At 38.5% G+C, this 18,105-nt stretch overlaps 1 protein-coding gene across 1 annotated transcript in view; it reads right to left on the bottom strand.

Annotated features, from left to right (window-relative positions):
- The window catches only part of NELL1 (neural EGFL like 1), a 657,613-nt gene that overhangs the window by 33,222 nt on the left and 606,286 nt on the right, over positions 1–18,105 (bottom strand). Inside the window, 1 exon segment of the mRNA XM_042459591.1 lies at positions 1,281–1,474. Within this exon segment, the coding sequence (XP_042315525.1) occupies positions 1,281–1,474 (194 nt within the window).

Here is an 18,105-nt window from a genome sequence, read left to right on the forward strand (position 1 = left end):
CTTGCACTGTCCTTGTGGGGCAAATGAGACAACTATAAATGTTTTAGAAAGAGGGGTTGCTCTCAGCAAAAATGTTTGCATTTTCACAAGTGATTTTCTCCATTTCTGTAAAATGTGCAGCAGTGGAATATGTGATTAACTATTGCTTTCTATAAAAAAGAACTAGCACTGAAAGGGTTCTTTGTGCCTGTGCAATCCACCTATCCTGTTGTGCTTGCTGTGCTTGTGTGTGCTTTATGACCTTAGGCAAATCACACTCTCTCTGCCCCAGAGGAAGGCAAAGGCAAACCTTATTCTGAACAAATGTTGCTAAGATTTGCCATATGGTTGCTATAAATCAGAAATGAGTTGGCATACAACACAACAACAAATTACACAAATCCAAGAATTAAATACAAAGCTTCTTCTATGCAAATTGCAGAGAACATGACAACCCCACTTCACCACCATTCAGTATCTTGGTTTTGCAGTGGAACTACAGACTCTTAAGGGGGTTGGAATATTTGCAAGATTCTGTCTCAAAGAGTCAGTCTTGATTAAAATCTCTGTAATAGTAAGATTTGCTCACATCCCCTTTCAGAAGAAAAGGACAGATCCAGAAATAGGTTTGTTTGTTTGGTCACACCAGATTTGCATATGGGCAAACCTGTGAGGACTGGGAGGCTATAGCCTTTCATGATCCTGGCCAGGCTACCCATCTGCCACTGCAAGATAGCAGGAAACTGGAGGAAAAGCAGATGGTGATCAGGGAAATTACAGCTTTGCAGTATCATGCAGCACTGTGAGGGGAGAGCCAGGTGCAGATCAGGATGCTATTTTCTTACCATCTGTGTTCTGATAGCTGTTACATTATGGTACATACATTGTTGTCGTGAGGCAGCTATTGTAACATAACCTGCAATGAGGTTCTCCTTGCTGAGTCACCCCACTTACCCTGTATTCTTAGTTCTCTCAGATTGTAGGGACAGGAAATAAGTGAGTCTACATGTATGTGAGTTGTTCTCATGCCTGTTTGAGGACCGGGGAAGGAAGGAGGACCAAGGAAGCGACACAAGGAGGATTCTCCTCATTGGAGTTTGTAGACACTTGAAAAGTCCCTTTCTCATTTTCCCCTTCAAGAATTTGAATATTAATTGCATCCCTAGATGGAATCTCTAGATGGAATGCAGGACAAGGGATCTCTAGTACAAAAAGGGTATGTAAATCAAAGAGCAAATCAGTCTCTTTACAAAGTAAATTAAGAGATATTTTACAACTGAGCAAATCATGTAGGACCTTACCTTACAGGAGCAAACAGAGCATCTGTCTTTCTTCAGTGTCCATACCTGGCCATTCCGTTTCAGGCTTCCTTCATGTGCACAGTCACCAGTACAGGATGGTCCAGAGGGACAGAGGCAATCAAATCCCCCTTCCAGGTTCACACAGGCTGAGTCGTTCCAACAAGTATGAGTCCTTAAGGCACATTCATCAATATCTGCACAATAGAGAGAGTTTATTTGGCTTCAGCAAACCTGAACATTTTCCCTTGGAGAATTAATAGTTACTGGAGATTGGGACTGTAAAAATAATGTCTACATTTACTATCCTCAGGAGGAGGATATACCTTTTTCTACAAGCATACTGTTGATTTGAAAGGAAATGAGTTTTTGAAGGTATTCCTCAAGTCAAATTATAACTACGTAACAGGTTTTTTTGGGTGTTTTTTTTAAAATAGATTTATCATATTCCACAAGACTTTATCAGAGAACTGTATGGACACTTAATGGTTAAAAAATGATTTGCCAGAGACACGAAAGAAGGATGATTATTATTTAAGAATAAAAACCCCATTAAACAAAAAGACGTGAGTAGGAGAAAATTATTCTGGCAAGCCACATATTATTCTTAGTCTTGCACAGAAACAGAAACAGCATGGAAGATTTGCATGAACCAAGTGACCTCGAGGCTTAATGCCAATTCACAGAATGTTCCCATTTTGGAAGCAGGGAACAAACAGAAAGAAGCCAGGCCTACAACGTAATGGAAAAGCTAACTTTTCAGTTCATAAGGTGATAAAAAATAATAATAATGGTGTTTCGGTACAATAAGCTGCATCTGCACCACAGAAATAATCCAGTTTGACACCACTTTAACAGCTATGGCTCAATGCTATAAAATTCTGGGAATTCTAGTTTTGTGAGATATTTTGCCCTCTTTGACAGAAAGCTCTGGTGTCACAACAAACTATAATCCCCAGAATGCCATAGCAATAAATCATGGTAGTTAAAATGGTGTCAACCTGGATTATTTCTGCAGTGCACATGCAACCAACAAGAACAACAATAAAACACAATGATGATAGACTTTGAGAATTTGTAGAGACTGTTTTATAAAAGTTTTTTGTATCTTGAATTACATTATTCTATAAAAGCACACAGAAGGACATTACGCTATCACAGAGAGATGTTTTATTTTCAGAGCCTACCTTCCTCCATTGTAGCACTGCTTAAACAACTAATCAGCCACACGAACAATTCACACAAACACATCTGCTTGCACTGTTGTGTATTGAACTGCTCATGCTCAAAGTGATTTAGCTGATAAAAGAGGGAAACCTTTGAAAAGGTGTTCCATGACTAGAAAGCACTGCTCATAAAAGGTGGTCTTTCATGAGTAGCTTTCTTTGGTGTTGTGTTGTTGATATAGGTAATCCATTTGTGTGAGCAGTTAACACTACAAAAGAGGAAGGTACAATATTGCATTAACCTTCACTTACTACAGGTGAAATGAAACGATGCATAACTTCTTTGTTTTTCTATATATCTTTTGCAAAAAGAAGACAATCCCCTAAAGCTGGAATTTGCTAAACTTACATTAGCAGCAATAAATTCTGAGAGAGAATGAACATCCACTTTTAAATTTAGTACATATCTTAAACATTTTGTTTAGCAAAAAATATTTCTAATGTCTTCTTTATGCCCCAAGTGACATAGACTAACTACTGTGGATCCAATTACAGAGCATTAGTGAAGTAGCACTTGCTCTTGAGACAAGAGCCACTCACCAAAGTAATTCTGCAGCCCTGTTTACAGCTTCCCACTACACTTTTCATGAAAATTGGGGGAACGAACAGAGAGGATACCAGTTAATTGTACATCATGAAATAATCCAGATATCTGCAGTTTCTCCTTCCTTTAAAAGCAGTAAAAAAACCCTGCTCTGACACCCTTTGATTCACCCCTCCCTATCCACTTAGGAAGCACAGCTGCACTGTCAATAGTGAGGAAAGTGCAGCAAGACATAAAACAATTGACTGGAAGCTAGAAAATGGAAGTTGCTGACTGGAGGTGAAAAAGGAAAATTATTCTCTCGGGATGGTTAATCAGAGGTTCGACTATCTCACCTTTTTTGTATATATTTTTTTACCTCATAGTTCCTTTAACTCAGTTTCAGTAATAATGAATGAGAACCTTAAAATCAGCATGTGCAAGTTTAAACTAAGCAAGCAAATGAAAATAACTGGTTCACTTGTTCTGAAAGAGGTGGCAACCCTAATTAAACACTGAATGAAAAAGAGGTGTGCTTTCTCAGCAGAGCTTAAGAGCCCCATTTACACATACCTATTTCTAGCTACAGTGCAAATCACATAATCAGACTTTCCTTTCTACATGTTCGTGGGGGAGGGGGGGCGGAATTACTTCTTTAGATTGCATTATATTGCTAAGACTTGCATTTCAACAGAAGCCGAGACACATGTTCACCAGCAGTGAGCAACAGCAGCTGCAGAAGGTCCACTTCTGGTTTTGAAATGTTTTTAAACAGTGGGGGAGAGTTCTGAAACCTATTGAAAAGATAAATTAACACTCTGGGTAGCTACCAGGAGAGGCAACTTCACCTTTGGAAGGTGGCAAAAAAATGCAATCCAGGGAGTCTGTTGGGATTGTGGATTCCAAAAAAGTCCTGACAAACACCAAAATAAAGATTCAACAAATGCAAATATATACCTCCCAGGGTCAGGGAGTTTCCCCACAGACAAGGGATTGCTAATTAAATAGACATGCATATCCTCCCGTATATCCTCTCACCCTGAGACCTTGCCATTCAACAACAGATCAACACACAGATTAACCTGCAAATCATTTCCTCCCAACCAAGGGTCACACAAGTATGTATATACCCCACTCACTTTCATGTCACCACCCTCTGAAGATGTCAGCCACAGGTGCAAGTAACATATCAGGAATAAATTCTTCCAGAATGCAGCCACATAGCCCAGAAAACCCACAGAAAACTATGGATGTCAGCCATGAAAGCCTTTGACTTCACAACGTTACAGTATTTCATTTACTATGTTATCATTATCTTTATGGTAGTCATATTATTAGCTGCTTTAGCTGTCCTACTACTACTATTATGATGATATATTCTGTATTTTTATCGATTTGTAAAACTTACACAGAAATATGCAAAATCCAGAATGACCTGCCTACCAGTGTTGAACTCCACCACCCTTTAGAACAGTTTCCAGACTTGGGAGGGGGTCACATGCAGCCCCAGGGATCCACTTTGCCCATCCCTGATATATCTCACTTTAATGAAGATACACAATATAACATATACAGTATAGGCACAGAAGTGACAATCAACTGCACAAGAATGAATCACTCTTACACACTTGCCAGGAAATGGATTGGCCCCTCTCTTATCTTGCAAGCTCCATAAATGCTTGCCTAGCCATGAAGGAGTGATTTATCCAGTGGATAAAAACAAAAATCAAATTGGGGAGATCCATTTGGAGTTGGAAAATGGCAAGGGGGGGGGGGATATTAAACAGCCTTCTACTGCCTGTCCTTTAAGTACAACATGCCTTAGGCTGCTTTGTGTTCAAAATGAATATGTACCCCATGAAACTCTCTATTTAATATGCAGTTTGAGACTCAGTTTGTCATGACATTCCAATTAAAACCTTCTTGTTCCCTGGAAAGACCACCCTGGAAAGACTTTTTTTGTCACTTCACTTCTGACAATGGAAATAGACATTAATTTGCCCATATTTCAGAGGCAAGTCAATGGATGCTTAATTTAGTCTGATTACTTTTCTTTTGATTTTCCATTTAATAAAGTATGCAACTTGAAAGAGTCACTTTTGGCAATGAAAAGGCCCAATACTTTAATATCAAATCTCAACACATCCTGTGTGTCAGGTGGAAGGGAACAACAAAAAGGAAAACTATGAGATGGCAATAAATTTATAGCCATGAACATGTTCATGGAGAATATGGAATTCCTTTAAAAAAATCTTATTATCCCTTTTCTCTCCAGTGTTCCTACACTTACCCTTTTAACATAGTCCTAGTATAGCTCAGCGCTTTGCCCAGCTTGGGTCCAAAAGTAGAGCTCGGGAGAGGGGAGCATCTGTATGCTCCCAAGCCCTACTTCATATGCCACAGGTGCCATTTTGGTGCCCCGCTGTTTATATGGGGCGTGCAATGATGACGTTCATGCAGTACAGTGCCCCAACAGTGTGGTACCACACAGACATCATTGTTGTGTGCGAGGGCGGCAATGGCGCCCTGCATGCGACCTAAAAAGAACCCACTGGAAGAAGAGGCCACAGCGTTTGTCTGCTGCGACCTCCATCCACGGCAGAAACAAGCGGTGTCTCGCCACCCCTTTCTGCCCATCTGTATCCCCCATAGTCATTCAGTAAAAATGTCACTATAACTGTGCTTTGGTGTGTTTGCATTCATAAGATGTAAACTGTCTCTCATTGGACCAAGGCAGTATGTTGAGTGGCAGCATTTATATTTGAGAGCTTTTTCAATTGCCCTACTGGAAATACAGATGAGGGGAGCACAGCAAACCTTTGATAACCACACCTACTAAATATTTAAAAGATATATTATTGTTGTTGTTGTTAACTGCCCTTGAATTGACACTCATGGCACCTTATGTAAGAGATCACCTCCAAGACCTCGTGTCCTCTGATGCTCTGCTTAAGTTATGTAAATTCAGGCCTGTGGCCTCCTTAACTGAGTTTATCCATCTGGCATGGGGTCCTCCTCTCTACCACCTTCTACCTTTCCTAGCATTATTTTCTTTTCTAGTGATTCATGCCTCCTCATAGGTTGACCAAAGTACACCAGCCTCAATTTGATTGTCCTGGCTTCCAGGGAGAGTTCAGGTTTGGGCTGTTTGTCTTTTTGGCCATCCACAGTATCCGCAGCATTCTTCTCTAGCATTACATCTCATATGAGTTGACCCTCTTCTTATCCGCTTTCTTAATTGTCTAGCTCTCACATCCATACATAGTGATAGGGAGTACAATGGTTTGGGTGATTCTAACTTTAGCGTACAGTTGTATATCTTTACACTTTAGCATCTTGCTTAGTTCTTTAATGGCTGCCCTACCCATTCCTAGTTATCTTTTTACTTCTTGATCACAGTCTTCCATGTGATCAGTGTTTGATCCAACTTATGGGAAATGTTTCATTATTTCATTTCTTCACTGTCTAGAATGAATTTATGTAAATCCTTCGTCGTTGTTACTTTTTACTTTCTTTATGTTCAGGAGTAATCCTGCTTTGCACTTTCTTCATTGACATTCCTTAGTGGTTGTTTGAGGTCTGCATGTTTTTCTGCTAGTAGTATGGTGTAATCTGCATATTTTAGATTCCTCCTATCTTGACTCCTCCTTCTGAGTCTAAACCCACTCATCATATGATATTTTCTGCATAGAGGTTGAACAAGTAGGGTGACAGAGTGCAGACTTACCTGATCCCTTTTCCAATTGTGAACCTTTTCTCTGAAAATGCCAGCCACAGATGCTGGCAAAACATCAGGAAGAAAATCTTCTAGAACATGGCTACATAGCCCAAAAAACCCCCACAAAAAACTGTGAACCATTCTGTTTTTCCATATATTTTTCTAACAGTACCCTCTTGTCCTAAGTACATATTTCTCATCAGTACTATCAAATGTAGTGGCACTCCCATGTATTTAAGAGCAATCTTTGGCTTTTCATAATCTAGGCAGTCAAAGGCTTTGGTATAATCAACAAAGCACATGCTACTTACTACATACCTACTTGATCCCTAAATCAGGTTATTGAGAAAGGGATCTTTCACACTAGTAAACAACCCAGAACAATACCATCACCATGGGCTTATAAATGGTTCATTTTTTATTTTTAAAAAATTGGAAGCACATAGAGGGAAACAGAGCAGCAGCAACAATGTGCAAAAGGACCCCCCCCCCGCTTGCCAATCCTAATCCAACTCCACACTATTATAAAAATATTGTGCAAACAACCTTAGTATTAGTAGAATTAGTTTACGTAGGCTCCAGTCCTCTGGAAAACTAAATATTATATATAATCTTTGTTTAAGAAGTTCTACAGAAAATACACATTGCCTCTGTCACTCTTACATGTTCATTTAGTCACTAACACAGCCTTATTATTCTGCAACTGTCACTCTGCCCTGTGATAGCAAAAAAGCCTGTCCCCTCATCTTAGATTTTGGGTCTGAAATCTCAGGGTATGGTACGCTGCTGCTCTGGCTACCCTACTTCTTCCTACATTAAGATTTTACTCTGTACTCGGAATAACATATGCAGCAGAACTAATATACAGATTAGCACATCACCCAATCCAAAATTAAAATAATTCACAGATGAACATAGGGCCACATTGCATACAAAGTTCCATGTAATTGCTTCACTTGTGACAGACACTCTAATCCTGCTTCTGTGCAATTTAACAGATTTATGAGAAGCCAGATGTTAGCAATTATGGAAACTAACATTATTCATATTCCCAGTACAACAGACCTGTTTGCACTGCAAAACCCAACTTAATCATATATATATATATAATCTTCAAAGGCGAACAGGCAACCTATTTACATACTCTTCAAATACTTCCTGCTGAGAGCTCATAAAATGCCATTTCCCACTGAGTAGATGATAAAATCAGCAAACCAGTCAAATGACACATAGACAAGCAAAGACCCAACACTTTATCATGACTGTCTTTAGATTCCTGTCCTCCTTAATGCAAATTCTCCAACATTATTTCATTTAATACACTGGTCATTATTTAAGCACAAGGTCCAGAAGTGTCTTCCTTTCCACATTCTGCTTGTAAAACAACTACTATACATGACAAATACATTAACCTGCCCTATGTTTCCAATGATTACAAGTTACCTGAAGGCACAGATAAAAATGAAGCATGCCATATATTATCAGGCTGCACCTCTTACTGGCTAGGGCTACTGGGAACTGCAGTCTAGCAACATCTAGACATCTATATGACTCCCACAATGGCTTAAAGGCACAATTTATACATTGGTCTACATGAAGAAATGTATTTTATTTTGTGAGGGTTCTTTCTCTTTCCTTGCAGATTTTATATGAGGTCCTGCTTTAAGTTTTCATTTGTTAGGAGGTATCATCTGGGGCACATTAAGGGTGAGTGAGCATCCCTTGATCCCCTTGTCTTGTCTAGAGTCCATTTTCGACAAAAGAAAACTAAGAAAAAAGTGATTAATCTGTATGAAGTCTCCATATAGCAGCAATATCTGCCCTGAAGGACTGTACATGTTGGGGTGATGCAGAGATCTGTGGAAAAAGGAAAAGAAGGAGAATATCCTTCTGAGGGCAGACAGTCTGTGTACAAGAAAGAAAACTGCCTACTCATGTATCTGCTGATGAATCTTCTTCTATTGGCAATGTGCATTGGATATACCTTGCAGGATCCTGCTCTTGCACCTTCCTAATTTCCCACCTCTTTTAAGTGAAGTAACAAGAGAGGAGAGGATGAAGGCGAGAAGAATCTCATTTCATTTGCCCACCTAACTTCCTCCTTGCCTGGTAAGAATAGAGAGAATATTCAAAAATATTTGGAAAATGGTAAAAACAACAATAATAACAACAAGTTTTTCAATTGGTGAACAACCCCTAAGAGAAGAATCCTGGGCTGATGAGAATCTTCACCATTTGAGACTTATTCTGTGCAAAATACACATGTAGTTACTTTGTGCAGAAAGCAGCATTTTCTATTCATGAAATAAGATTTCTGCATTGAAATATTTCCTGTCTAAAATGCTATTTGATGCACATACTGTAATTGGGGATTTCTTTTATGTAAAATTTGCATGTAGTTGATTTACATGAAAAACATTGTCTGTGCACCAAACAGTATTTTAAGCACAGAAAATAGTATTTCAACAGGCAAATATTATTTTCTATGTAGAAAATTCTGTGTACACATAGAAAACAACAACACCCTATTGTCTGTGAAAAACACACTTATGTGAATTTTGCATAGAATAAATCCCAAATTGTGAATAGCCTATGAAAATTGCATAGTTTTTAAAGGCTTTTTCACATTTGGAAGAAAACTGCTAAAAATCACTCATTGCTTCCTTTGAGAATAACAGTGGTAAAGAATTATATCCCTACTCCATGCCCAGTTGTTTAAGGAACAATGATTTAGCACATATTCATAAGTCCAGTTTTCTCATGGGAAGTATAGTTGATAGCATCAGGAAATGTTCTCAGTGACTGAAATTTATTTTCCCTTTCCCTCATGCAGTGGATGTGACAAGAGCAGGGGCAATCAGAAGACGACAGTAACATCATCACAAGGACCTCAGCAGGACCTTTGGAAATTTTCCAGAGGATGACTCCATCATTGTGTGCTGATTATCAGAATTTAGGTTGCTCACCCATCTTTCAAAATAGGTATGTAGTGGTTACAGGGGAGGCAGGAAGCAGCCAAGAATCATAGCTAACAATGATTTGAGTCATTTCCAATTCATGATGACTCCAAGGCAACACTATCATGGGGTTTTCTAGGCAAGATTTGTTCAGTTTGCCATTGCCATCATTTGAGGCTGAGAGAGTATGACTTGTTCAGGGTCAAACAGTGGGTTTCCATTACTGAGTGGGGATTAATAATCCAAGTTAACAATCATGGCCAAATACACAGACATCCAGTGCCAGGTTTTTAAGACCTAAGCATTGACTCTGCTTCCCTTTCTCCCCACATTCATTTTTAAAAGATCACTAGTTATATCCAATCTGTAATTTCCATTCCAAAATAAATTCAAACTCAAAGTCCTAGTCCAGCGCTCAAAACACTACACCATGTTGACTTTCAAGGAACAACTTTTTTTTCAAGATATGCTTATCTTGGAGAAGAGAATGCTGAGAGGTGACCTGACAGTTATCTTTAAACATCTGAAGGGCAGTCATGTGGAAGATGAAGCCAGTTTGTTTTCTCTTGCTCCAGAGACTAGAAAGCAAACCAATGGGTTCAGATTGCAAGAAAAATATTCAACCAAACATTACAAAGAACTGTTTTTCTGTAAGAGCTGTTCAATAGTAGAATATATTGCTTCAGTATGGTGGACTTTATATTTTTGGAAATCTTTAAACAGAAGTTGGATGGGCATCTTTCAGGATTACTTTATCTGTGTATTCCTGCATGACAGGGGGATTGGACTAGATAGTTCTTGTGGTCAGGTCCAAGTCTAGGACTCTACTATTCTAGAATTCTCCTCATCAAGGTTTCCTAGCACTCAAGAAACCCTCTTTTCACTCAAAGCCTACCCAAGTTTTAAAATGTTCCTTCCAATCCTACTAGGGAAAACATACCTAATTATTAGACTCCATGTTTTGCTCATGAAAGATTACTTACTCTATAGATCTAGAAACAATCTTTTGGAATTCTGGATCAGCAGTGCTGTTGATGCACAGGTAGTACATCTCACATTTTTTATTTTTTAAAGATTTCACATTATTTCCATCCTCTTTATGGAGAACTTTGCAAATTTTGGTAATTTCATATAAAAAACATGAATGAAATGAAATTCTTATGCATCTGCCAAATTCAGTTGGCAGAGCTATTCCTAACAAAAAAGGACCATAATGTCTCTGCCTGTCATGTAGCTGTTAAGGATTAAGAGCCTGTTAGGGGGAAATAAAGAAAAGAAAAGAACTGGCAGCCCAAGTTAACAATCATGGCCAAATACACAGACATTCAGTGCCAGGTTTTTAAGACCTAAGCACTGACAGCTCTCTGCTTCCCTTTCTCCCCACATTCATTTTTAAAAGATCGCTAGTTCATTATATCCAATCTGTTATTTCCATTCCAAAATAAATTTGTAAATTTTGTTAAGTTCTAATAAAAAATCAAGCTGAACAAAATTCTCCAGCCAATGCTAGTCAAGGCACTCAGACAAAAGCAGATCACTAGTTCACACCATGGGTCCATGTTCTATAGTACTAATCTATCACAGCTTCAAGTTTCTATGTATATTCAAAGATATACGTACACTCTGTTCAAAACTTTCTAGGGACACATTATAAGCTTAACTATTTTCTAGTTTCCAAAATTGATATTTCACTGGACAAAGAGGTATATTATGTTTCCACTTATCTTTGCAAAGTTATTTTTTACAAAAGTAGGTATAATGTATGTCAAAAATAACCTGACACTGAAATAAAAGAGGTCTCGTGGTCTCCCCTGAAACCTTTGTCACTGTTTTAACTGAATGCCAAGCCCCACTGTGATCATTTGAGGTTACTTCCAAATAAAAGTACACACAGTTGTAGCTGTTGTTGGAAAGTAAGGACAAGGAAAACACAGTCTGGTTTACAGTAAACTAGGTATTTGGAGAACTAATCCTCTGAAGAAATAATTCTTCAAAATGTTAACTCACTACAAGGGAGTGAGAAATTTTTTTAAAAATAGACATGATGTTAATTGCACTTGTAATTAGAAAAATTGATATAAGCATCTTTCCTAGTAAATTACATATTTTTCTCCTCTCCCTGGCATGACTTTTTAATATATTTATTCATGAGCAAAGCTCTAGTTAAATCGCTTGAACCAGCAAACTGAGTTTGGTATGACAATGGATAATTTCTGCTCACACATAGCTTGCTTAAAATTGTGACCAGGACTAGGATGAAAAGCAGTAAAACACATTTAATTTTAATGTGAATTGTTTTGATGCGCAACAAAAACTTCATGCAAAACTCCGTATGAAAATTAAAAATTAAGTGTGCTCGGGGGGGGGCGGAGTTGCCTTGATTTCCATGAAACCTAGGGGGAGAACAGATGGGCAGGAAGGAGTGGCCAGAGGCCACTTCCACCTAGAGCCCCTGCAACCGGGATGACCACACCATGGTCCCAATGCTGGCCCCTGCTGTGATGTCAAATAGACCATGGCAAGAAGTGGAAAAGATCTGTTCCTTCTGGTGCCACGTTTGGGCCTCCTTAGGCTGCCCAGAAGCAACCCCAGCACAGCTTCTGCATGGATTTGAGGGCATGTGTCATGTAAACACCATGTCCCCAAACCATGCAGAAGCCTGCTTTTTAGGCCTGTCTGTTTTGGGCATTAGTTACAACAGGTACAGTGGGCCCTTGTTATCCACTGGGGTTTGGTTCCAAGATACCCCATGGATAACAAAAGTCGTGGATGCTCAAGTCAATCCAATGGCATAACTAGATGGTGTCTCTTATGTAAAATGGAAAATCAAGGTTTTCTATTTGGAATTTATGCTTTTTCTGAATATTTTCTAGCAGTGGATGCTTGAATCCATGGATAAAAAAAATCCATAGATAAGAAGGGCTGACTTTAATGTCTTGATTTCAATGAGACATACCCCCAAATAGGTATTGATACAACTTCAATGGTAACCATATGGGATGGGAAGAACACTAGTATCTTGTACAGTACTCAAGGCCAGCCTAAGACATTTTACTGCCACAGGGTGGATCATTAATAGTACCCTTCCCTTCTAAGTAGTTGCATACTAATGAAAGCTAGCCAATTTATTTTGACAGGGAATTTCACAACGATACCCAGTCATTGGTATGGCTTACACAATGTTGCTATTCTTTATGAAGGATGTGTAGTGTCTCTACAGTATATCCACATGTGAATATTTACATTACACCAAGGGGATATTGCATTGTAGCCCCTATTTATCTTGCTGCCGTATAATTTCCAGCCATATCTAATTCTTCCCAGGTCCAATAAGGTGACTCTCCTTGAGTGCAGGTTACTAAAGCATAATCTAACGCTACCTCCCAATGTTTCTTCATTATCAGCTATAAAACAACACAACTTTATAGTGCATTTAAAACCTATAAACAGTGTATTTTGTCATTAGAACATTAAGAAACTCATTGTATTAGTGCAAGAAACACGTTTGCCAGATTTCTGTTAACTCCTGTCAATCAGAAGAAGATGGCAGCTTGGCAATGCAAATACTTTTCAATCCTGGATAATGGCATTGATCCCAAAGAATCTCTTTGCCTATGAACAGGAATCATTCTCCCACCTTGGAAATCATAATCAAGTGCAAATGTACTGGGAGAGAACATTAAAATGGTAGAACTACAATCCAGTTATGTCCTGCTTAATAAAAATATTATTGTGTCTAGATGAGCACAATGCATAAAAATCTGCTTGTGCCTTGGTAAGCACAATGAGTAGAGTTCATTACTCTACTCCTTTTTAAACTAGAAGAAAGCTAACTTTTGACAGACAGACTAATTAAAACAATGAAGGAATGAATGAATGAGATGTGTTAGGGGGTTTCTTTCCCTTTTTTCCCCCCTCTTCTTTTTTCTGTTAGAGGTTACGGTTACTTCTTTTTTAATTTATTTTTTTCTTCTTTTTCTTCTTTTCTACTTTCTTTTCTGTTAGAATTAATGGAAACTTTGTGTTTTGTGTTTTATTTTATGTGTACTATGCAATGTTAAATGTTAAATGTATTGTTAAATGTTATAATTCTCAATAAAACTTCTTTAAAAAAAACATTGGTGAGACAGTGGCAGAAAGAAAGAAAGAAAGAAAGAAAGAAAGAAAGAAAGAAAGAGGCAGACACTTTTGGATTTCAACTTGCCCAAATTCATGCCTTGCATCATGATGACCTCAACACAGGATGGAGTCACAACCATTTTCCTCTCCACACCCACCTCCACAGGTCAAGCAGAACTTGGTAGACCATCAGAGAGTGATGAACATTCTCTGCTTAGTAATCCCACAATAATAGGCATATGAGTTATATGTCATTTAGCATGGCACATATGATCAATATTAATCTGGTAAAAAGCAATTGCCCTTCTCAAATTATATTTGGTTTTGACAAAACAATTCTTTGAACCAAGCATGAGCTTCAGTTGATTATATCAAGGAATGACCTTTACAGTCCTAAGAGCTGAGAAATCTGTCTGCACAAATACATCACCACATGAATACCATGTCACTTATTGTGTACATACTGTGCTCAATTCCTTCTTAATTGATGCCTTGTCATTCAGCAGTAAACAGCTTTCCAGCCAACCAGAAATAAGTGCATTGTATTTTGACACCAAGTTTAACTATATTAATTCTATGAAACCCTTTGAAAACAGCATGATAAAATAGCTCTCTCTTTTCTTCACTGAGAAACAAATATGTCTATCCATTTATGGAAAGCTCTCTAGAGTTAGTTATATTAATATTCTTAGGTTGTCTTTGGCAAACATTTCCTGATAACATTTATTCTGTGTGTGTGTGTGTGTGTGTGTGTGTGTGTGTGTGTGTGTGTGTGCATTAGCTGTTATATATTAGTCCCAACACTTTAGATTTCATGTATTCATTTAAATTATTTACGTGTTGTCCTTCCAGTCAGTTGTTCTAGCTGGTACACAAACATGCCAGGTACTGAGTGTGGCATTTTGCAACAACAAGAACAACAACAAAGAGTGGGCAATTGAGAGAAACTAGAGCAGGCAGAAGTAAGGAGGGGCAAGGGTGAATGTTAGAAAATAAAATTTGTAGATGGGCCATAAGGATAGCACAGAAACATTATTTCACTTTATAAGGACCTATAATCACCTTATCAACAAAAGCAAATATTACAAAATTCCCAATTCAACAAAGTTCAAAACAGAAATTTGTTAACTTCAAAACAGAATCTTGTCCATTGATCCATAACTCTTATTCATATGCTTTTGTTTTAATTGTACTACATTGTAAGATTGGCACATGACTATATTATCTCACAAAAAGAGCACAATTTTTTAGGGAGCAGTTATTTTCTTCACTTTCATCATTGGTTTAATTACCTTCTGCTTAATTTACCTCTGTGTGAAGGTCAGTTTCCTCAGTGAATGCTCTTTGTACTCATGGTGTGGCAAGTACTTGTCCCAAGTCTACAATGTTATCTGCTAGTAATTTAGTATCATCAGCATATCTTAGGCCCAGTACATACCTCTCTCTAAGTCCGGGCTGGAGGCGCCTAGTTTCCCTCCGGAGGGACTCTGTGGCAGCCAAACCACGCAGCGTCCCTTTGGACCAAAAAGAATCTGGAAAAAATGGGTTCTTTTTGGTGTGCAGGGACAACGTCATTAGTGAGCCATTGGTGCACTGTGACGCGTCCACGGCGCAAGCACAGTGTCTGGAGATGTGGACATGGCGCTGTGCTTGCGTCATGTATGTGCCACATATGGATGGCACCACATAAAGAGGGCACTGTCCCTATGTGTTAGGGTGCTGGAGCGTACAGATGCTATGTGCTCCGGAACCCTAAAATTGGCCCCAGGCCGCCACAAACTGGTGGTCTATTCTGGGCCTTAGATTGTTGAACTTCCTTCCTCTAATTCTCAGACCTCTTTCTTCTGAGTCTAACTCACCTTCACGTATTATATATTCAGTAAGCAAATTAAACAGATAGGGTCACAGGATGCAAACTTTCTTGACCCCTTTGGAACCATTCTATTTCTCCATATTCTGTTCTTATTGTTGCTTTTTGTGTTAAGTACAGATTACTCATCAGGACTATCAAATGTAGTGGCACTTCTATGTCTTCCATAGCTTTTTGTGATCTGTGCAGTCAAAGTCTTTGCTATAGGCTATAAAGCACATGCTGATTTTCTTTTGGAATACCTTGGTGCACTCCATTAGCCACTGTATGTTTGCAATGAGGCCCCCGGTGCCTTTACCTTTCTTAAAGCTCACTTGCATCTCTGCAATTTCTCTCTCCATTTATGATTGGAATTTATGTTGCAGAATTTTAAGCATAATTTTGCTTGCCACAGAGATGAATGATATGGCCCTATAGTTGTTGCAGTCTTTTGCCACTCCTTTTTGTGGATGTATATTTAATCTTTCTAGTCTGTTGGCCACCATTTTGTTTTCCATATTAGTTGGCAAATTTTAGTTAACACTAGAGCTGATTCTGTCTGTGTGGATTATAGCAATTCAACAGGAAAATCATCAGTTCCTGGGGATTTATTATTCCCAGTTTCTCTTATTGCAGCTTCTACCTCATTTTCTAGAATTTGGGGTTCACCTTCATATAATTTTTCATTCCGTACAGCAATTGTTTTTTCACCTCTCTTATATAGCTTTTCCATGTATTCAATTCAACTTTTTATTTCTTCTTGACCTTGCAATACAGTGCACCTGATCCATACATGTGCTCACCATACATGGCTTCCATTTTATGCAGAAGCTGTGCTGCAATCGAATGAATGAGGCATGCAAGCACAAGCCTCATTCTATTGAATGGGGCTTGTGCTTACGTTGAATTTGCCTTATGCGGGGGGGGGGGAGAACGGATCCCCCGCGTAAGGAGAGGGTTCACTGTATGTTCTTGTTCTTATCATAAAACATCCCATCTTTGGTTTGAACTTCTAAAGGAGAAAGTGGAAAGATAAAAATAATGACCATGGAGGATCTACATAAATTCAAGCTAGACAAGGAAGAAATTGAAATACTTAAAAATTTCCTGTATCTTGGATCAAATATTGATCAAAATGGAGGCCGCAGTCAAGAAATAAGAAGAAGACTAGGAATGGGAAGGGCAACCATGAAAGTGCTAGAAAAGATAATAAATAGTAAAGTTATACAAATAAGCACCAAATTTAGATTTCTACAGGCCATTGTATTGTAAGATGTGTGGATGCAAGAGCTGAATCCTTAAGAAAGTGAGTAGAATGAAAATCACCTCATTTGAGACATGGCACTGGGGAAGGATGCTGAGAATACAATGGATAGAAAGAGGACAAACAAATGGGTCCTTGAACAGATCAAGACTGAAATCTCCCTGGAAGCCAAGATGATCAATTTGAAACTGTCGTACTTTGGCCAAATCATGAGAAGGCATGTATCACAGGAAAATACATTACTGAAAAAGCTAGGAAAAGTAGAAGGCAGCAGAAAGAGGCAGACCACACATGAGATAGCTACCCTCAATTAGGGAGGGCCTGAATTTACACGGCCTAAGCAGAGCAGTGGAGGGAAGGGAGAGCTTGGAGATGTCTCATCCACAGGGTTACCATGAGCTGAGGTCAACTCTAAGCCAGTTAACAACAATTGGAAATTAACATTTGTGACCATATCAAAGCTTGCATAGGGATGGACATCTTCTGATGTAGTAAGATATACAATGATAATATTAGCAGGGGTGCAGAGACATGAATGTGAAGGGAAGGGATGAAAAAGATAGCCCACAGGTAAGCGGTACAAAATATTCATGAAGATAGAGCGATTGCTTCAGGTCTTAAGATCTCAGTGGAACTGCAATCACAGGACATGATTCTAAACTTTTGAGAATTATTATTGAGAAGTGTCCATACCCTGCTCTTCTGAATTTGCTATCCTGGTTTGCTAGCATCACTGGATGGGTATTCTGACATCACCAAATATTCAAATTACTATTTCAGTGTCTGCATACCAGCTTTTCTCAAAATAGTATAGCATAGGATCACATTTATGTTAGAACTATTTAACACAATTATCTCCAATTGTGTTTATTTAAAACAAGGTTCCTTTTTAAAGAAAATTCCTCCCTTATCAAAGGATCCCAGACCTATGCTTGGTCACTCAGTGAAGTCTTGTTCTGATTCGACCAGAAAGATTTTGGATTTTGCTTCAGTTGAAGACTGTTCCTTAGAGAAAAGCATCTAGTTAGGTTACAGTGAGCCAACACTGTTCATAACTGTTTTTAAAGTATCTTTTGTGAGTCACCTTGGGCCCAATTTAGGAGAAAAGCAGCATAATAGATGATAGATAGATAGATAGATAGATAGATAGATAGATAGATAGATAGATAGAT

This window comes from Sceloporus undulatus, chromosome 1 (genome assembly GCF_019175285.1).
Source record: "Sceloporus undulatus isolate JIND9_A2432 ecotype Alabama chromosome 1, SceUnd_v1.1, whole genome shotgun sequence".
In the NCBI taxonomy this organism is placed as follows: Eukaryota; Metazoa; Chordata; class Lepidosauria; order Squamata; family Phrynosomatidae; genus Sceloporus; species Sceloporus undulatus.